At 59.3% G+C, this 21,369-nt stretch overlaps 1 protein-coding gene across 3 annotated transcripts; it reads left to right on the top strand.

Annotated features, from left to right (window-relative positions):
- Positions 1-641: 641 nt before the first annotated feature.
- TRMU (tRNA 5-methylaminomethyl-2-thiouridylate methyltransferase) lies at positions 642-19,456 on the top strand. Of its 3 annotated transcripts, XM_032345904.1 has the most exons (11): positions 644-798; positions 3,080-3,245; positions 6,806-6,912; positions 10,217-10,339; positions 13,466-13,638; positions 15,060-15,113; positions 15,198-15,264; positions 16,556-16,656; positions 17,899-18,043; positions 18,407-18,489; positions 18,951-19,456. In XM_032345904.1, the coding sequence occupies exons 1-11, from the start codon at positions 717-719 to the stop codon at positions 19,113-19,115; spliced, it is 1,266 nt and encodes a 421-aa protein (XP_032201795.1). In that variant the 5' UTR covers positions 644-716; the 3' UTR covers positions 19,116-19,456. The 3 variants fall into 3 exon arrangements, with proteins under 3 accessions (XP_032201794.1, XP_032201795.1, XP_032201798.1); XM_032345903.1 differs by lacking the exon at positions 18,951-19,456 and having other exon boundaries at positions 642-798; positions 18,407-18,944; XM_032345907.1 differs by lacking the exon at positions 644-798 and having other exon boundaries at positions 13,525-13,638.
- The last annotated feature ends 1,913 nt before the right edge of the window (positions 19,457-21,369 follow it).

The following is a 21,369-nucleotide window of genomic DNA, read 5'->3' as shown; positions in this document are numbered from 1 at the left end:
TCCCCCCCGCCGGAAACGTGCTGCCTCGGTCACCCGCCCGGTGCCCCGCGTGCGCCCCCGCGCGCGACCGGTCCCGAACAGCCGCATCTCCCGTCGGAGGGTGATGGCCCGAGCCACCTGACGCGCGGGGGCGGACCTGGCGGGCCACTCCCTCCCCCCGGGACATCCCGCAAGACGGAAACATCAAGCCCCACCCTCTCTCCCGTCCCCCACGTCCGTTCCCGCAGGCGCGGGTACAGAGTCGACCCGCAAATGCTCCGCCGCCCAGGTGGCCGTCACGGGCTGCCAACCAGCTCCCCGCTCGTCCCTAACCCTAACCCTAACCCTAACCCTAACCCTAACCCAGGGCAGCCACGAAGAGCTCGCGAAGTTTACACGGGATCCTTCCGCTCCCCTGCTTCACGGCCCCCTCTCCTAGAATCCGGCTCCTCGCCGCACCCCTCCAGGACGACCTCGGCTCCCTCGACCGCGCTCAGGCGGACAGCACCCACCCCTCCCCGGAGCAGCGTGCGCAAGCGCAGCAGAGAGCCCGAGCGCGGCTGCGCGCGCAGGAGGAGTGGGCGGAGCCTCGGGAGCGGAAGCCGGGGCGGGGCCGGAGCGCCGCTCGTGAAAGCGCGTTTCCGGTCGGGGAGCGTCGGCGTCGCCGCGGCGGAGGTGGGACTTCCGGCGCGGCGCGGAAGCGGTCGCCCAGCTTGCGGGAGGCTGTCGGTGAGCCGATGCAGGCGGCGCGGCACGTCGTGGTCGCCCTGTCCGGCGGGGTGGACAGCGCCGTGGCCGCGCTGCTGCTGAGGCGGAGAGGTGAGCGACCGCTTCTCGGGGACTCTGGCTGCGCCAGGTTCCCCATGCACTGGCGGGCTGCATCCCCGACTTTGGGGGCCCCGGGGCCCTCTGACCCGGGGGACGGCGGCGGCGCGGTCTGCGCTGAGCCGGGGACGGTCCTGGCCCCGCCGGGGCCCGTGCGGCCAAAATGTCCCCTGAACGTCCGTGCGCTCCGTTCACGGCGACACGCCGGTGCCGAGCGCCAGCGTCCGTGGCAGGCGTCCGGGGAGTGCCCGGGTCGGGCGCCGACCGAGCTGCGTGCTCCGTGTGAGGCCGCCTCCACGGGGTGGCTCGCGTGCGCTCTCCGCTCTGAGCTCCCGGAACGCAGGGCTGGAGCGGGGGCGTGGGGGGGCTCCTCGGTTCGTCCAGCGTCCTTCTCTGAAAGGTGGGGGGACCCCCCCCACGTCGCCGGGCCGCTGGGAGGATGAGCTGACACGAGCCCGCGCCGCGTCACCCCGGAGCCCGGCACACAGTGGGCGCTCGGAAGACAGTCGTGGTTATTAAATAGAAATGCAGGCACCCGGGGCGCCTGGGTGGCGCAGTCCGTTGAGCCTCGCCGGGGTGACGATCTCTGATCTGATCTCTGATCTCCGAGTGGTAAGATGAGCCCGGGGAGGGCTGCACACTCGTCGGGGTCTGCTGGCGATCCTGTCCCTTCCTCCCCACCCACTCGTGCACGTGCAGCGCTCTCACTGTCTCAGATAACTGGATCTGTGGGAACAACGTAGGCGCGCTGCGCACCCGTCATTTGAGATCGGGATTTAAAGCCTCACCCGTGGTGGTGGTGGTGTTTAAGGCGAGACCCGGAGGCGGAGTAGCATTTCACTAAGCAGGGCATCGGCGTGAAGTGTGAGGACAGTGCTCCTGACAGGCCGCAGCTCCAGCAGAAGGTCAGAAGCATGCAAGTGTTGGCCGGGTCTGGACGGGCGAAGGAAAGAGTGATTATGGCCGATGTTACCTGAGAGACTTTGGACTATGCGGGACTAGACCGTGCGGAGCCCTTGAAGGTTCCCGATGATGTGTGTGACGTGCTCTGACACATGGGGCAGACTAGCCGTGGGCAGACGGCGGGGACTCCTTTTACTCTTCAGGAAGGTGGGCTGTCCCTTCTCCCAGGATCCAGACGATCACTCCATATTCCAGCCTTCCCTGGGGTTTCCTCCTCAGTGGGGGCCGCTGATGGACTTAGCAGAGGAAAAGCGTGGTCCTCTCCTTGGCATCATGGGTTTCCCTAGTCTTGTGGGAGTTGCACGTCCTATCCTGTGCCCCCCACAAGGCTCAGGTCCCATTCGGGAGTGCCTGCGCCTGGGCCCCTAAGTGGGTCCGTGTCCTTGAGAAGAAGGATAAGCTGTGTGTGGGGTCGTCTCTTCTGTGAGCACCTCGTTAGCTCTGGGCTCTGTGCAGGGACACAGGGTTGATGAGACGTAGTCCTTGCTCTCTAAGAGCTCCGGGCTGTGGTGGATGGCAGAAGGGGGCTGACTGGCACCAGGAGCGCAGCAGAGTATGGTGTGCGCTGGAGGAGAGTCAGTAGGGGCTGGTTAACTGCAGGCAGCCGTGGCTGGGGTGGTCTGGGTGGAGGGGGTGGTCTGGCGGGTGTCCGGCGGCACACTCTATTAAACTTAGTCACAAACCTAGTCACGTCTTGGGTTCTGTTACATTGAGCCTAACCACTGAGAAACATTTCTTAAACATTTCTCCCACAGGGTAGGCACCTGAGTGGGTCGCTGAGATGTTTAAAAGCTAACACTGGGCTTTCTGGTATTTGGTTGGGGACTTCGTTAAAATAGAAGAAGTCAAATAAAGGTGGTTAAATATATAATTAGTACAACCTTTATAATAAAATAGCCTGGATTTTAATTGTCTTCTTGTCTGATGGCTTAGAGTCTAAGTTCTAGATGATAATTGGAAAAAGTCTTTGAAATTAGTTTATTTTCTCAATAACAGAATGGTGGTTTTTATTTGCTTTGAAAAATGTTGAATTTTTGCTCTTCTGTCGTTCAGCACCCGTTTGCTGAGCCTCTCCCGCGTGCCAGGCATTGTGCAGACACAGGGTGGGACAGAGAGATGAAAATACAGCACCTCGCTCACCTGGGCGACACAGGCCAACAGTTGCAGTCCTGCAGCCCACTGTGACGATGGAGGCGTTACCAAGTGTCACAGGAGTGTGGGGGAAGGGGCGTCTCGGCCAGCTGGGAAGGCCAGTGGCTTACACTCCGATTATTGAGTATGGACTCTGACTTGTGCCCCCTTCCGCCCCCAGGCTATCAGGTGACAGGGGTGTTCATGAAGAACTGGGACTCCCTGGATGAACACGGAGTGTGCACTGCCGACAGGGACTGTGAAGATGCTTACAGAGTTTGCCGGATCCTCGACATCCCTTTCCACCAAGTGTCCTATGTGAAGGAGTACTGGAATGATGTGTTCAGGTGGGTCCTTCTCAGAGACGCAGAAGGCTTCCCGATGCGCCGTACCGCCTTTCTGCAGGAGGGACTGCCGTCGTCAGCCGGACCAGGGGCACGTGGCCACTGCTGTTAGGCGGTGGCGCCAGAGACCGTGGATGGCAGGTCCTAGAGCAGCCGGCCACCTGCTGGAAGTCTCCCTAAGGCCTTCAGGAACCTTGAGTTGTTTCTGCTGCCAGCTTTGGGTGAGGAAACTAAGGCTGAGGTCCTCCCTGAGAGGTGGCATGGGGGATGCCTGTGCAGGTCAGCAGTGAGAGGCTTCTGGGAAAAAGAAGTAGGTGAGGCGCCCCTCCCCGGTACCTCATGAAAACGTGAAACACAAAAACTTCAAAAATGTGACAGCTGCCAACGGTGATCCTTCAGTGCTTGCTCCGAACTGGGCACAGTGCTGTGTGGGGGACATCAAGGGGGACAGGCTGTGGCTCGTTCTGCAGGAGTTTGCAGCCCGGTGGGAGGGGGACGTTCCCTTCAACAGAGAGGACAGTGGTGAGCGGTGGGTAGGAGGTACCAGCGATATGAAAATGCTGCACGTTCAGAGGAGGGAGAAATGGGTCATAATGGAGCAGTCAGGAGGGCTTCATGGAAGAGGTGAGGTTTGATCTGCTCTTGAAAATAACAGTGAAGTAGAGAAGATTTTCCAAACAGGATAGCAAGAGCAGTGGTGACAAGGAAAATCCCCATCATTCTGGGGGGGAACGTTGACAGCTTTGGCTGGACTCTTGTCACTGCGGAGGAAGGCTGCTTGACCTGGGGTATGGGGAGCCCAGCTAGGCTCTGCACAGTGCGTGGCCATCGAAGATGTCCCGGGCAGCAGTGATGTGCGCAGGTTTAGGGTAGGTGCGTGCACAGGAAATCCCTGGGTCCAGTCTTGACCCTGCCACTTACTGCATGGCTGTGGGCAGTGCGCTTGGCTCTCTAAGCCTTTTTTTAAAATCCCTTTAATGAGGATATTGTCTCATGGGGCTATTGTAAGAATTAAATGAAATTAGCTATAAAGCTGCCAGCACTGTGCCTGGCACATTAGTGAGCAATAAACGTAGCTCTTGTGATTTGTATTACTGAAAAGAGCAGTCTGGGAGGCAAGTGTAGGGTAAGTTATGGGAGAAGATCGGAGGCAGAGAGCTCGGGAGACGCCGCTGTTCGAGGGTGAGAATGACCGGGGCGTGGAGTGGGGGTAACGGCCGGCCGCAGCAGCCCTGGGGGGCAGATCCGCTGGCAGCGGAGGTCGGGCTGAAGGCCTGGCGGGGCTGCTTGTTAAACATCCGCCTAGACTGGGCTGTGGGATGTCAGCCCTGGGACCCACACTGCGACAAGCACTTGGGTTCATTCTGGTGGGGAGATCCATCCGGTCTTACGTGGGAAATGGTGCCGGGGGGCTTGGTGACTGACCCCCGCCGGGGGGTGGGAGAAAGAGGAGGCAGGGGTAGCTTTGCCGTTGAATCCGGGTGGGTGGGGAAAGCTGTTTTGGGGCGTCCTTTCAGTACTGCAGGGCTTAAGGTGATAGCAAGAAATCCAGGCGGATTTAAACTTCACCTTCATTGCTACGTTTGGAAAGCGTGTGAGCGAACGTGATTTTCTGGAGGTTAACTCACGTTTAATGGAGGCCAGGCGGGCTCTGGCCAGTCTGCCCTCTGCCTCCATTTCGTCCTGGTGGCCTGGTGGGCGGTTGGAATTGCGCTAGTGATCTTGGCGTTCTGAACGCTCACTACTCTGTTTTGTTTTGTTTAAATGTGTTATTTGAGAGAGAGCGTGTGCACAAGCTGTGGGGAGGGGCAGAGGGAGAGGGAGAAGCAGGCTCCCCACCACGCAGGGAGCCCAATGCGGGGCTCAGTCCCAGGACTCTGAGATCGTGACCTGAGCCAAAGGTAGCCGCTTAACCATCTGAGCCCCTCAGGAGTCCCCGAACGCTCACCGCTCTGATAGCACTCTCTAGCTCCGAGATTTCTTCTGAGTTCCGCGGTTACAAAGCCCGTTGGGGCTTCAAGGGTCAGAGTGTGGGTGTTCTTTCCACTTGCCGTCTTCCTCCTGGGGTGCAGACGGGTTTTGTCCCCTCGCCAAACAGGCTGTGCTCCGTGGTTTTTGCTGACGCCACTGATCTCTTTTCCGTTAAGCCGTTTGGGAAATGGTTAACAAGATTTTCAGAAGCAGGTGGACACCTTCAGCCTCTTCAGCATTCATTCACAACTTGTTATGTAGAAAATGTTCTGGGGGCTGTGGACACACGGAGAGTAAAGCAAGAGTTTAATGAGACTCTTGACAACTTTGTAACAGTTAAAAAATTGAAATATAGAGCAACACAAGTGTTCTCCCTTCCTGAGAGGACTGAGGGGCGGTAGGGACGTGTGGCACCGCCTGCTGGAGTTGAAGATACACGTGTGACCTGTGACCCCACGCAGATTCTCAGTGTCCTCGTGACGTGGCCCTCTGGGTCAGCGTTGTCATTTGTAACCATGGTAGAGCAACACAGAGCTTTAGGTTCAATGGAAAATGATCACAGGTATTCCAGATACACCTGTAACTTTTTTCTTTTTTAAAGATTTTATTTTGAGGTCACCTCCACACCCAGCTCGAAGCTCAAACCCATGACCCCGAGATCGAGAGTCGCACGCTCCTCCGGCTCAGCCAGCCGGGTGCCCCCAACCCTTTAATACTCACTTTAGACTCCTGGAACAGGCATCGTAATCCTCCTAGAGTGGATACTGTGAGACCATGAACTTGTCGCCGAACTGTCCTCCCACGTCTGGTCAGCCAGGCTGCCTGTGCCCTGGAAGCATCCAGGCCATTGCTGGCCCTCAGAAGTACGGGAGTCACAGTAGAAAAGTATCACCTGGCACATTTATTCGCCCAGTGACCTGGGTCCCCAGGCCGAGATTGTGGAATAGCTCATGGAGCCCCACGCGGTGGCTCTGGGTCGTTGGGTTCCTGCTCTCCGGCGTGTTCTTCCTCCAAGCCGTCCTCTGCTGGCGGAGTCAGGGGAGGCTGGGGTTGAGTGACTCCATCCTGCACGGGGCCCCGCACAATCTGTGAGCCTCTGGGGAGACGGAGTGGCTGCTGGGCCGGAGTGGCAGGTGACCCCTGGCTTTCTGTCCGGCTTTGTCTGTTACCATAGATTCAGATGGGAAATGCAGTGGCTTTATGCAAACGTTTGATGAAAACACTGACCGTGGCTATCCACTGAAGCTCTCCTGATTTACGGAAAATTGTAGCTTTGGTAAGACAAGGAGAAGCTAACTTAAGCAAGTAATTCAACCTAATCATTTTTAAAGATTTTATTTATTTATTTGAGAGAGAGAATGTGAGCTCAAGCGGGTTGGGGGTGGGCAGAGGGGGAGAGCGAGAATCTCAGGCAGACCCTGTGCCAAGTGCGGAGCCCAACCAGCGGCTCAACCCTACAACCCCAAGATCATGACCTGAGCGGAAATCTAGAGCCGGACACTCAACTCACTGAGCCACCCAGGTGCCCCAGTAGATTTATTTTTTTTAGGAACGTTTCACTTAGAAATGAAAATCGTTTTCTTCTGTTCCAGTGACTTTTTAAGTGAATATGAAAAAGGAAGGACCCCTAATCCTGACATAGTCTGCAACAAGCACATCAAATTCGGTTGTTTTTTCCATTATGCTGTGGATAATCTCGGTAAGTCGTTTTGCTCTTTCCATTTAATCTCTTTAAAATTGTAAGGTTTTCAGAGATATTCAGGAGCCAAATCCCGGTAAACAGTTTCATCTTCAGAAGGAAAGGAAGCAGTGGAGACGATAATATTCTGTTATCGTCCTGAGTAAGAAAGAACTTTCTGGCAATATGCAAATTACAGGGTCTCGGGAAGGAAGGAGTGTGTCCTCTTCATGGACCTCTCAGGTGTGGGGGCAGTGCTCTAGGTTGAGGAGCACCAACTTCTGAGCATCCTGCCGAAACAGGTCGCAGGCAGAGAGCCAGAAGCGGGGCCGCCAGAGCTTGCCTGCGGGTCCAGCTTCGCTCAGAGCAGCCCCGGTTGCAGGCAGGGTCACAGCGGGAGTGTCACAGGCCCTCCTTAGAGCTCCGGAAAGTCGGCTTCGGTGTCTTTCTGGGTGTCCTTTTTCCCAGTCCTGCTGAGACTTTATTCCCCTGCTCTGGGTAGCTTGGTTTCTGGGCCTTTCTTTCCCTCCTGGATTTGAAGCCACATTTTAGTGGTCTGTTCTTTTTTTTTTTTTTTTTTTTTTTTAAAGATTCTGTTTGAGAGAGAGACAGAGCATGGGCAGGGGTGAGGGGCAGAGGGAGAGGGAGAAGCAGACTCCCTGCTGAGTAAGGAGCTGGGAGTGGGGCTCGATCCTAGGACCCGAAGATCAGGACCTGAGCCAATACCTCACTGAGTGAGCCACCCCGGTGCCCCTGGTGATCTGTTCTCAAAGCCCATGGAGGCCCTGCTCCCTGCTCACAGCTGCCTGCAGATTCTGTTTCCATAGTTCTTATTTTTCCTCTCCGTCTGCCTGCTGGGGCATTCCTGTGCCTTTGTGGGGCTCCCTGATGCTGCCTTGCTTTCTGGGGCTGCCTGTGGCCTCTGCTGCCTTAAAACCCACATGCTCGCTTCTGTGCCCTGCCCTGCCCTCGCAGAAATTTCCAGTTCTGGCCTTTCCTTGTCTTCTGTCCTGTGCGGCTCTTTGCTGCGTCTGCCCACGTGCCGAGACGTTATTGTGACCGTCCTGTGCCAGCGGTCCAGTAGCGTCTCAGGACTGTTGGCTGCTCTGTGCATCAGCTGTGCCGCAGTGACAGAAGTGGGCTCACTCTAGGCCTGCAGAGCCAGCACACAGGGCCCTGCCGCTGGGGAGGAGCACACACTGGTCACAGGCCTCAGTGATGCCTGCAAGAGAAAGGGTCCAGAATTCTGGATGCGTTTGAGTGACTGATGCCAAAACTGAACCTCGGTAGAGATCGTATTCCAAGTTGGCTCACTAGGGTCAGTCTTCCCTCTCGTCCGTGGTGGGGAGCAGATCTGGGCCTCCGGCTGCCTGCAGTCTGGCATTACCTGGTGGTTGGGGGTATCAGGAAGGAAAGGCATCGGCCCTGCTCTGCCCTCGTGGATGCCCTCATGGGCCACGTCTGGGGGGCTTACAGTTAGTTCCCGTTTATTCAGGAAGGGAGCGACAGGTTCCTGGCTTGTGCAGTGACTTTGGTTTTGAGTGTGTTAGTGTTAGGAGACAGGACCTCGGATGAGCCGGGTGATTACCATGTGGTCGTGCCCGGTGATGGCCTCTGTTTATGTGCGCACCCCGCAGGGCAGGGCCTGGCCGTGCAGAAGGACCGCACTTGGGAGGGGCGCAGCCAGCTCTGTGGGAGAGGGTGACACCTCCCTACGGCGAGAGTGGCTCCCTGTTGTCTTAGCCTCTCAGGGAGCCAGCCCGAGGTGGCCGTCTGTTGGGGACGTGTCAGAAGGAGTTTCTGCGGGGCGCGCTTGCGCATCCGAGTTGCCCGCGTGGGCAGCATGGCACGGGGGACTCGACGCTTGGCAGTGTAAGTGCTCGTTGTTTGGGGAAATAGATTTAAGGAGGGTTGTTTTCCTCTCTGAAGAGCAATCAAGGTATAATAACAGGTTCCCAAATGTGCTTTTTCTGGTAGTTCATATACAACAGTTCTTGTGCTGGTAAGAATCTGCCTTAGGGTGGAGAATGCGTTTGACAAACTGGAGAGCCCACTCCTGAGCCGAGGCGCCGTCTGCTGTTTTACTGCAGCTCATGTCAGACCAGTATTACCAGAACTTCCCTTTTGTGTTGTTTTTTAATGGATAGAACTTTTTTTTTTTTTTTTTGAGTAAGTCTCTACATCCAGTGTGGGCCTTGAACGCATGACCCCAAGATCAGAACCTGCACACTCCTCTGACTGAGCCGCCAGGTGCCCTCAGCAGCTAATGCTCGGTGTCCCTCTCGTCTTACACTGAGCTCGTCTCGCTGGCAAGGCACGGGCTCGGTTTGCTGCCCCTTCCTGGAATGAGTCTCTTGCCACGTGGAGCATCTGAAGTGTTCGTTCAGGGAAAGGTTGTGAACTAATACGTGCTCTAGTAGGTTCTTTTGGTTTTTTGCATAACGGGGAGGGAAGAGATGGAATATGCTGGATGGTTCTTCACTGCGGTGGAAATAACGTGTGGGTATCAGAAAAAGTTCAAAGTTCAAGTGCATGACAGCAGAGTGAAAATAGGGAGATGTCATCTATCATTTCTCTTCCCGGAATCAAAGGAATGGACTTTCTCATATTTTTCCTAATCTTTGTGCATTAAAAAAAGTGGGGGGCACCTGGGTGGCTCAGTTGGTTACACGACTGCCTTCGGCTCAGGTCATGGTCCTGGAGTCCCAGGATCGAGTCCTGCATCGGGCTCCCAGCTCCATGGGGAGTCTGCTTCTCCCTCTGACCTTCTCGCCTCTCATGCTCTCTCTCACTGTCTCTCTCTCAAATAAATAAATAATATTTTTTAAAAAGTGGGATTATAGTATTATGTATTTCCCCCTATTGAACATTATGAAAAACTCCTTGAGAGCGGCGCCATTCTTGTGGCATTTTAATTTCATATTCTCCGAACATTTTGGTGGTTTCAATTTTCCTTAGTATAGGAGACACTGAAATGAACTTTTTATCGTTAAATTTTTGTGTGCATATCTCTTTCCTTAAGCTAGAGTGAATGAGTGGATAGATACAGACTTTTGAAAGTCCCATAAAGCTGCAGTAAAACCTTGTAGCAAGGTTGTCTCCTTGTAAATGGAGAGTTCAAGGCCACAGTTGATGAGAATGTTGGCGTGTTGTGGAGGGCCTCCTCGCCTGGACCTCCGTGTTTGGGAGGGAGCTGGGCCATCGGTGCAGACTGTCCAGCGCAAGGCTTAGTGTCTGCAGACTTCTGGGAGCTCCCAAGGCCCGAGGCGGCCCGACCACACATGCGAGTCTGGAGTTTGATCTTGGGTTTTTAAAAACCTCACAGGAGCAGACGCAGTTGCCACGGGCCACTACGCCAGGACCTCACTGGAAGACGAGGAAGTCTTTCAGCAGAAGCACATTAGGAGGCCAGAAGGGCTTTTCAGAAACCGCTTTGAAGTCAGGAATGGTAAGCAAAAGTGCCGGGTCAGACCGCAGGGGTGGGTGCGCAGAGGGAGCTAGTGGAGTGTGGCGGCAGGTGTCGTGGAGGCGGCCGCCTCGTCCCTGTGTGGCCTGCACTAGCTGGCGGGTGTTGAAGAGTAAACATCAGGAGGCCACCTCCCCGCAGAGCCTGCTTGGAACCTGCTTCTGTGATTTCTGACCCAGCCCTTACACTCTGCCAGTGACTCGAAGGTTCCCAGGTGTTTGAGGAAATACTTGTTCATAGTTGGAGCTTCCCATGGCCGCGGTGCTTACCATGAGCTCTTGAGGGCTCGAGACCAGGGTGTGCGCATTTCTGCGGGACCCAGGCGCTGGGGCCTGACACTCGGGCCTGCTGGAGAACGCGTGTGCAGAGATGGTGGATACGGAGCCGTGTGTCAGCATTAGAGGGAGCCGAGTGTCACCTTTCCAGAACAATGCCCAGCTGTCAGCAGGGCTGCTGCTGGCTCGTCCTGGCGTACATTCGTGTGTAGAAGAGAGAAATTCACGCCATTGTGAGGGGCGCTCAGAGCCACGTCTGAGCAAGGAGTTTCCGTTGCTGTGGGATCGCCGGAAGGTTGGTCCGCCGAGCACCTGCCTCACCGCACCTGCCCCTTCCCCCGCGCGCAGCTGTGACGGGCACGCGCTCCGCTAGGCCCCTCTGAGAGCAGAGGTGGAAGCGCTCGCCCCACCTCACAGGTGGGGAAACTGAGGCATGGAGTCATTTGACCAGGCGGCATGTGGCCGTCAAGCTGGAGCTCAGCCCTGTTTGGCCCAGCTCCATAGTTGTGCTATTTCTGCTACACCAGGCCCCAGTCGAGCTCTGTCCTCCATGTCACGGAGTCTGTTCAGGGGGCCACCCCGTCCGTGTGGCCGTCTGCTGTGTTGCGGAGCCCCGAGGCTGCTGGCGGTGCTTGGCTGGCCTGGTTTCGAACCCAGCCCCTTCTTCACAGCAGAGGGGATGCAGATCACCTTCTGATTTGAACGCAGACAAGGGCAGCGCTTGCTTTTTGGGACGGTCTCCCTCTGCTGCCTACGGGGTGCGGGGCCCTTAGCCACGCGCTTGCCACCAGGGCCTCAGGTACAGACGTAGGGAGAGGGGACAGGTTCCCTCGGCCTCCCTTCCAATTGCTTCCAAGGGCCGCGTCTCACAGCCCCCGGCACCCCTGTCCTGGGAAGCCCCTCCGTGTCGGGAAGAAGGCAGAGCGCTGCCACACGGGCGCTCCGCAGCAGAAGTCAGCAAGTAAACACGGATTGAAGGGTCCTGAATGGCTGAAGGATTTATTTCCACCGCTCACCGCCTAGAAACCGGTTTGCACTGCGGAGCTGTCTGGACCTTTATGTGAGGCCGCGGGCCTTCAGAAGCTCCTCCGATCGCGCTGACGGGCGCTCCTGAGCGATGTAACGTGGAGTCGTGGCAGTCTTCATTTTCAGTGCGCTCTCTAGTCACACGGCGCTTTTCCTCTAATTCTTACTTAGTTGCCTGGAGACCTCACCTGGTCCCTGAGCAGCACGGGCACGGGCCGCGCACACGGGGCCGCGCACAGCCCCCCTAGGCTTGTCGGCACTCCTGGGCCCCGGCCTGGCGCCTGGTTAGGCCTCACCCATGTGGAGGGGGCGCGGCGCCGGCCTGACCGGGGCCGAGCTGGAAGGGGTGTGACTGAAACGCCGGACCATGACCCTTCTACGGTTTAAGATCACTGGCCTCCTTTAAAGAAAAAAGATTTTGCGCCTGTCTTATTTATTTGTTTATTTACTTATTAAGATTTTATTTATTTGAGAGAGTGTGTGACACAGATAGAGTGGGAGGAGAGGGGGAAGCAGGCTCCCTGCCGAGCAGGGAGCCCGATGTGGGGCTCGACCCCAGGGTGCTGGCATCATGACCTGAGCCAAAGGCAGACGCTTACTTAACCCACTGAGCCCCCTGGGCGCCCCAGATGTGGGGTCTGTTTTATGCTGACTCGGAGTGGTGAGGAAATGCCCGTTGCTTCCAGTGTCCTGAGGCCCCGTGTACGCGGCTGACCGGTCTTGCTTTTGAAGCAGAAAGTGGCCTTGGCAGAGCCTGCCTCCCCGATGACTGGCTGTTTTCCATTTCTCAGCCGGTCGTGTTGCTCTGCGCATAGGAAGGGATGGACTCGGACTAAGGCCACGCCTGCGTGTGCTTTTGCACCTCTCCGACGAGCTCAGCCTCAGTTTCCTCGTCTGTAAAATCGGGGTCATGGACCCTCCGATGGTTAAAGTGAGACTCACATTTGAGGCCGCGGGTGGAGAAGGTTCCCTCCCCAGAGCCCGTGTTCCCCACACGACTGTGGAGCTGACAGGCACACGTGCGTCGTATGGGCCCCAGTGCACACGTCGCACGCCCTGAGGGTGCCGTGCGGCGGCCTCTCCTCGCGCTGCATCTCAGGAGTGTCGGAGCTCCGGTACCGAAAGCCCACATGCCGTTTCCCGTGGCTCGCTGAACTTGACACTGGGGAGTCTGTTGCTTGCAATCGCGGCGGTCCCGGCACGGGCCTGCGGCTGTGATGTGGCCCAGCAGTGGAGCCGGGCCTCCTTCTCTGACCCAGTGTCACGGGCCGAGGTCAGTCACGCCTGTGCGGCGAGGCCTCAGAGCCAGACACGCTTCCCTGCCAGGGAGACGAGCAGGGGGAGGCCGTGGAGGAGCAACGCACAGATGTCCGCGTGACTCTGAATGAAACCCGCTTTCCGCGGAAACTCCTGACCGCGACGGTGGGGGGCGTGGGGAGCGGCTGACCCCGTCCTCCGGGGGTCCCGCGTCCAGCTTTCTCATGCTCGGCTGCGCGTATCTTGGGCTCGTTTTCACGTCCCCTCTTCAGAGCGGGTCTGTGCCGAGTTGGGTCTGTAAAGTACCATGACCCAGGGAGGGAGCTGGATTAAACTTCCTGATCACGTAGACTTATTATTAACGGCGCCTAAACTCGGGCTGAGAACCCGTCTCCCCTGAAGCACGGGATTGTCTGTCTTGCCTGGTGGTCTGCCTTTGAGCACTGCTTTCTGCCTCTGACAGAGCAGGGAGGAGCTACTGGGACGGGACCCGCGGCCAAGGACCGTTATGTTCATTCCCGCACCGTGTTTTGTTCTTTACTCTTGGCAGCGGTTAAACTTCTTCAAGCAGCTGACAGCTTTAAAGACCAGACCTTCTTTCTCAGCCAGGTTTCCCAAGATGCCCTGAGGAGAACCCTCTTCCCTCTGGGGGGGCTAACGAAAGATTTTGTCAAGAAAATAGCTGCTGAGAATAGACTCCATCACGTGCTTCAGAAGAAGGAGGTAGGACTGAGGGGGGTGTGCTCGCGGCCACGGTCTGCGGAGAAGCGGGGGCGCGGCCCCGTCTGGGCGTTTCCTCCCCGGGAGCCAGCGTCAGGACAGAGCCCGGGTCACGCGTGCAGTAGGACACGCTGTTGACATTCCAGGAGCTGCTCAGACACGATTTCTCCCTCTGGGTGAGCGGCTTTCACAGCAGCCCGGCTAGCTTGTTGGGGTGCCCTTGGCCCAGCCTGCCAGGGGAGGGCTAAAGGACAGGGCCCTGAGGCGCCCTGGCCGGGGCTTTGTCACTGCCTGCTCACAGATCTGCCTTTTTCACACAGTCTAGCCCCTCCTTGTCGAGGGCCTTCCTGTCCTGGGTGCCCTGCTGATGGCCCCTGAGGATAGGGTAAGAGCACATGGGCTCCTCACTCCTGCCTTCATGGAGCTCACAGGAAGGGGAGACAGACACGAAACATACCACGGCAAAGCTGGAAAATGTGTAGGAGGCACCTGTGGGCTCTAACTAGTTTGGGCTAGAGCCAGAGACGGGCTCTGGGGAGTTAACATTTTATTTAACGTAAGGCCTCAGGATGAATAGGATTTAGTGTCTCAAAGACAGCTGGGGGAGAATAGCCCCAATAGTGGGAAGAGGGTGTGCAAAGGCCCTGAGGCAAGAAGAGCCTGGGCATTGGAATGACGGTGAGGCCAGCATGGCTGGGGTCTGGTGCTCCCGGTGTGCTCAGTGTGGTCGGGCCATGTCAGGGATTGGGTCACCTTTAGCTGAGGCTGCTGCTGCCCTTTTGTCTTCCTGGGAATGAGCATGACCTTTTTTATCAGCAAGTCATTGTCCCCAAGAAAGACATCTTTTCATGCATGCATCCGCCCATCATCTCTGTCCCTCTGTTCACTGGTTCGGGTTCTGGGTGTAGTTCTGTGGTGGCAGCTGGGGGGCCACATCTCCGGGAGACACAAGCGGAGAGCCGGTGAGAGAGCCGTGTGGCGGGAGCGGTGCTGGAGCGCACCCTCCGCTTGTCTCCTGGGCTAGAGGAGACCGCCTTGACGGGCCGCTCCTTCCTCTGACTCTCCTGCGCGTGTCAGCTTCTGGCCCAGCTGCTCTCCTTCCCAGGCCCACCCCGGCTCCCGGCTTCCCCGCGGCTTGCGGATGGTGGTCCGAAGGGCTGGCCCAGCTCCGGCTCTCTCTCCTGTGGAGGTGGACGTGGTGTGGCCTTGCTTACTCACCAGATCCCGGGGGGGTGCCTGAAGCAGACCCTGGGAGGCTGAGACACTCTGAAAGCCCTCAAGGTCCATTTGCGGGGCCCGGCCGGCGCATGCGGGTACTGGCCGAGGAGAGCCAGGCCCGCGGCCTGCTGTTCTCCCGGCACCGGCTTGTTCTCTTGCGGACACCTGCCTGTCCGTTCTCACGCTCGGCTCTCCTTTCGTTCCAGAGCATGGGCATCTGTTTCGTTGGTAAAAGAAATTTTGAAAATTTCATTCTTCAGGTGAGTATTCTTAGAGGCAAAAGAATGGAGGCACATTTCTGCTGTGGGCCTGGATTCGTGAGTAAGACCTTGCTTGTTTTTCAGTATTTACAGCCCCGGCCTGGTAAATTCATTTCTATAGAAGACAATAAAGTTCTGGGAACACACAAAGGTGAGACACCACCTTTGGGTGCCTTTCGTCATAAACTCCCTGAGTCGTGGGGCAAGTTCCAGCTCTGGGAGAGTCAGACAAGAAGCCTGTACTCATCTGCGTCCGCGCGTGAGTCCAAGAGGCCTGTGGGCAGGGGTCGCAGGTGGCTCGAGCGAGTGTGGTGGCCAGTGCTGCGCGTGGTCTCCGTGAGGCCTAGCAGCTAATAAAGAGGGATGCCCTCCGATTCGGGAAGACCCGCGTTGTGTCTCTGTAAGTAAAAGTACCCTCTCACTGCAGGGGAAGAAAACGTGAGAACACAGAGAGGTGCACCCTGATGAAAGTGTGACTGACTTCAGGCTGAGCTTCCAGATCTAGGACGAGGACAGGACGAGATCAGAGGGTGTCCCCATGAGGCAGGGGTGTTGCACTTGGGGGCAGACGTTCGGGGTGGGGAGGCTGCAGCAGACAGGTCAGGCCCCAGCATTCACATTGCAGTGGGAGGACAGAGAGTGGGTTGGTGAGTGGTGGGCCTGTGCTCCCGGGGCATCAGAGAGAAGCCTTTGGGGGCTGGAGACCAGGTAGGTCTTGACCCAGAACGTGTCTGACCTGTTGGGGAGGACAGGGGCTGGTGCTCAGGCATGGACAGGCTCACTGATGGCTCTTTGGAATCCCCCGACCCAGATTGGGCAGAAGGCTTCTCTTTCCCATTGGGGGAGCTGGACTTGGCTGTCCAGGGCTCCTGGGGAGCCGGGCAGAGAAGCCCCATGCATTCCTAAGACGGGAGGAGGGGACAGGCCTGCAGGATGCTCCCTCCCAGCTGGTCTCCAGCAGGACGAGATCCCCTCAGTTGGTCTCTTCTGTGCTAGTGCTGTTCCTCGGGGGGTGGGGGGGGGTGGCTAGCCATCCAGTCTTGTGATGTTTGTTGCACGGTTGGGGTACACAGAGAAGTGGGGGCAGCCCTGATGCCCCAGCCCCCCATGCAGTTCATCCATCAGAGGGGTTCCTGGGGGCTCAGCAGGAGGGGACTTAGGGCTTCTGGGCACATTCCGGAGGACTGGTCCCTGCAGCCCCTGGTTTGGGTGGTCCAGCAGCTGGCATGGCTCCTGGCGGGGCACGAGGTGCAGCCTGACACGGCCCTGATGAGGTCAGGGCTGAGGCTTGTGGTGGGTGAACACAGCTGTTCTGGACTGCCTACCCCTCGGGGGCCCCCAGAGCCTCCCGACTGCTGCCCCTCCCCCCATGCTCTGCGCCCCATCAAGAGGGGGGTGATATGAAGGAGCTGGTGCCGGCTGCTGAGAACCGTCTTTCCTAGGTTGGTTCCTGTATACTTTGGGCCAGAGAGCCAAGATGGGCGGCCTGCGGGAGCCCTGGTACGTGGTGGAGAAGGACAGCGCCACGGGCGACGTGTTTGTGGTGAGTCGGGTGGCCTTTGAGACAGGCGACCGAGGTCTGTTTGTGGCAGAAGACCAGGCAGGGCTGTGGCGTCCTACAGAGCAGCAGTGGCGGATGGATCATCCCTGCCTCTGTGTCCTCCTGGGACTGGCCCCCGAAGTATCAGCAGGGCTTTGGGGAAGGTACTCATCAGGGTCTTAACTGTATGCCGGCCACTCTGGCAGACACGTTAATGGCTGTGAACAGATCCTATTTTTCTGATTTTATGCAAGAGTCCAAAGGTCCCTCAGTGCTTAGGACAGGGCTGGCCCATGGCTGCGCAAGCCACTGCTGGACACACGGAAGCAGCCGAGCCGGGACCAGAGCCATTTGTGGGCTGCAGTGACTTGACCCTGTCCCCAGGCTCTGGAGCAGGGCTTCCCAAAAAGGGTGAGTTGGCCCTGCTCCTCCCCGCCCCCAGGACACTCGGCAGTGTCCCTATGGTATCTGATGGGTGGAGGCCAAGGGGGTCCCCCGACATCCTACAGGAAAGCCCCCACCCTGAACAGATGACTCAGCCTCCCGTCTGAGCCGTACCAAGGTCGAGAGCCCTTGCCCTGGGAGAGCTGGGTGCCCGGGCACAGGGCTGGAGGAGCCTTAGACACAGGCAGAGCGGCTGGCAGACCTGGCCTACTGATTCTGGGCCATCTCCTTCCTCAAAGAGCCGTGGGCGTCACAGCCGGAACAGGGATTGTGGTCACACGTAAATTAAAGTGCTTTTCGTTTAAAACTTCAGTGGTCTCTGTTGCGTTCTGAGAAACCAGGAGGGTCGTCACCTGGCATCTGTCCCCGTGTGGGTACCCCTGCCTGGGGCTTGGGTCAGAGGGCCTCAGTACAGCCCCGGGGAGCCGGCCCTGTGCCTTCTTTCCCCTGCTGCCTGGAGTTTGATGGGCTCCTGGGGTGACTGTTTGGAGACAAGCCAGCAGCGTGGCGGGCCCTGCCTCGGCAGGTGTGGCAGGACGTGAGGCTGGAACTGGCGGGTGCTGACCGTGGTTTGCTGCTCGTCAAGTGTGACTGGACAAGACTCTTTCCCTCCTACGCCTCAGTTTCCTCCCGTGCAGAATGGGCTCCAGCGGCGTGGGGTGGTCCCACGCATTTCTGGGCGGACGCCGTAGTCAGCAGTCAGCATGCCGTTGGGGTCACTACTGATGAAGCGCAGGCTTGGGGTGGGGGCCCCCTCTGCTGAGGGCTCCCGTGTCCTGATCTGCGCGTTCTGCCCCACAGGCCCCTCGGACAGACCACCCGGCTCTGTACAGGGACCTGCTGCGGACCAACCGCGTGCACTGGATCGCGGAGGAGCCGCCGGCAGCCCTGGTCCGGGACAAGATGATGGAGTGCCACTTCCGGTTCCGCCACCAGATGGCGCTAGGTGACCGAGCGGGAGGGGCCCTGCGGGGGGTGGGGGGCCCAGGGTCTGCGCGGTCCTTAGATTTGGGGCCGGAGCGTCCCCCAATGTTCAGGTTGCATAACGTATTCGGAACCCCCTCTTCGCCTGTGTTCCCTGGGAGCCCTGACGGGAAGGCGCTGAGGCCCGCGTGGCCGCCCTCGTCCACCGTGCAGGACGTGTCCTGGAGGTGCTGGAGTGGCAGGCCAGGAAGCAGGTGGCACTGAGCCGCCCCGGCTGTGGCCCCCGCTGCCGATGCTCCTTCCATCCATTGGGGGTGCGAGGCCTGGGGCTGGCCACACGTGGAAAGGCTGGGGCCCCCTCCAAAGATTCCTCTTGTTCACCCAGTGCCCTGTGTGCTGACCCTCAACCAAGACGGCACCGTGTGGGTGACAGCTGTGCGGGCTGTGCGGGCCCTGGCCCCGGGACAGGTGAGTGGGATGTGCCTGGCCCTGCGCCCGGGCTGCCCAGGGAGGCGGGGAACCCGGATGGAAGGCAGGACCGGGCCTCTCTCCACGTCCACGTGTGGCCGAGAGGGCTCTGGCCAGTGGCCTCCGTGCTCTGGAAGGACAGACCGCACTTCCTCCCCGCCAGAGCGCCCCGTTTACAGGTTGGGGGTGCTGAGCTGCGGGCTGGGCGCGAGTGCGTGACTCACGCAGCCAGTGAGGGTGGAAGCCGCGGCCCCCCCGTGCCTGGTGTCCCCCTCACCCCCACCCCCCAGCCACACCAGTGATACCTGCCCCTGCTTGATGCTGGGAGGGCCCAGCTGCTCTGTCTGGGCCTGCCCTCCCCCACGCCCGCAGCCCAGCAGCCACAGACCCACACTCCTGGCTGCTGGTGGGCACCCGGCGCCGGGCCCCACAGAGCTCACATAGGCCTCTTTACTTCTTAGTTTGCCGTCTTCTATAAAGGGGAGGAGTGTCTGGGCAGCGGGAAAATCCTGCGCTTGGGGCCATCTGCCTACATACTCCAGAAGGGCAAGAGCAAGTCCAGAGTGGCCGTCGAGGGCCCCAGCGACAGCCCCAGCGATGGCCCAGGGCTGGGCCCCGTGCTCTGAAGGAAGCTGAGCGGCTGCTGCGTGCCCGGGAGCAGCCCTGCAGGAGCAGAGCCCAGTGTGGAGCTGTCCAGGGGAGCGTGGCTGAGCCTGCTGCCCCGGTTCTAGCCGGGCTGGCCTCACAGTGCCGGGCGAGCCCCAGAAAGGCTTGTCCTATCTTCCCCAAGTTGGTGCTCTGGCCAGAAGGACTTGCTGCCTGGTGGGTGGGTCCCGAGTACCCGGTGTATAGAGTTGCTCTTCTGGGCCCCAGGGAAGGTCTCCCACCCGCAAGCACATAGGCGGCCCGGCGAGGAGGCAGCAGGGATGCGGGGCGGCACCCAATAAAGCGTGTGTTTGGGACAGAGTCTAATGGGGTCTCCTGAGGGGTGCGGGCCTCTGGCGCACAGCTCCGGCCAAGTGACACAAGCCCCCTCCCCCCGTTCCCGCCGCACTCTCCTTCCCCTGGGAAAGCCAACAATGGTGGGACCTGGGCGAGTCCTGGCCTGCAGGGGTGCCCCGCGGCCATGCGAGCGGGGGGCAGCTGCGGGGAGGTCGTCCCTCCCCCTGCTGAGTGCCCGGTGCCTCGGCTGCAGTCACATGGCAACCAGGAGGACCAAGGGCCTTCATCCCAGCGACGGGGGGTTGGTGGCAGGCGGTGTCCATTCCTGCGGCGGACACACGACAGACGTCTTTGTCTCATGGCAGTGGGGACCGGTGGTTGGCTGAGGTTCCCCTGTGGTTCGCCAGCGGCTGACTTCGCACTGTGGCCCCAGTGGCCAGGACGAGGGGTCTCCCTGGGGCCACCCTCATGGCCTAGTGCCTCCCAAAGGCCTAGTGTCGTCACGCCGTGACACTAGGGATTCAGGGATTCCCCGTGGCGCTGGGAGAACGCACAGCTCCCAGCATGGGGGTGCGGGTATGCTTGTGTGTCGCCGTGAGAGGGCAGCAGGCCAGGCCGGAGCTACTTGGCAGAGAAGTGTGAAGATGTTCAGAGCCCCCTGCGCTCTGTGCGGGGCAGCCTGTGGCCCAGGGGGACTGTTGACCCCCGCGGAGTCCCAGCGTGACCCCTGCTGCCTCTGTGCATGTCAGGGTTCCGCCAGGCCGGGTGGCCCTGCGGGTGGGAGGCGGGCAGACGCCTGGGACCCGACCCGTTCTCTTCTCAGTGCCTGTGGGGCGCGTGGGGGCCGGGTCCGTGAGCCCCCGCCTCCGGCTCGCCTGCCCTGACAGTGGGGGCTGGGCACCAGGGACAGAGCTTGGGCTCCCTCCTCTCACTAGCCTCATACCCGACACATTCTTGGTGCACTGAGCCAGGCTTCTGTGGGGGCCAGAAGTGTGGTTTCCTGTCTTCTATGGACAGAAGGTTCTAGACCAGAGGTAGCCTATCCCTCCAGGCACAGTGCTGCTAGAGGAGCACCTGGGAAGGTTGTCCCATAGCTGCCACCCTTGAGGGCCTCTGGTGGTGACAGGTCTAGCCTGGGGTCTTGAGTGCCAGCCATCCAGTACCCTCCCCCCCGCCCCCGCTTGCCGCCCACAGAGGCAGGTCCCAGACCGCAGACCACAAGGGAGGAGCCCAGAGTGGGGTGACGGTCATCTCAGCCCCAGAGTGCTACAGTGGGAGGAGGGCTTCCTTCTGAAGAGGAGGGAGGAGGCAGGTGTTTTTGAACAGAAAATTCCTCTGGCGTCTGAGGTGCAGGTGGGGAAGGAATGGGCGACCAGGTGGGCTGTGGGGTTGGGCGTGGTGGCAGTCAGGGATGGGGGTTCGATTTAGGAAGTCCTGTGCAGCGGCTCAGGAGCAGGGGTGGGCACCTAAGACCTCTGTCCCCAGCACGTCAGGACACGGTGTGTTGGGAGCAGAGCAGCCGCCGTCCCGTGCAGCCAGGAAGGGAGGCCCAGGCCTGGGACCCCGCTCGGCACCTCTCAGCTCTGGTGCGGCGGCTGCAGCCTGCTGGCGAGACCAGCCTTCCTGGCGGCCCGTCCCTGCCGGCCTGGGGCAGAGGCAGCGAGGAGGGTGGGCCCCGCCATCGTTTAGTGGGACCCTGAGTGGGGCCGATGGGCTGCACCGTTGGGGGGGGCTTTAAGGCCAGGCTGCCATGGGGGGGCTGAGAGCTCAGTGCCAGCCCCCTCCCAGAGGCAGGATGAACGCAGTCGCCCTCAGGGACGGTCAGGGTGCTGGGGCTGTGCCCAGAGCACAGACTCTCCCCTCCACACCGTTGTGACAGGGGGAGCTGCTGCCTCCCTGCCTGCTCCCCACCCAGCAGGAGGCCTTCAGGGTCGGGCT

Source organism: Mustela erminea, chromosome 6, assembly GCF_009829155.1.
Source record: "Mustela erminea isolate mMusErm1 chromosome 6, mMusErm1.Pri, whole genome shotgun sequence".
Taxonomy (NCBI): Eukaryota; Metazoa; Chordata; class Mammalia; order Carnivora; family Mustelidae; genus Mustela; species Mustela erminea.
Note: the sequence above shows the minus strand (reverse complement) of the source record. Positions and strands in the feature narration are given on the sequence as shown.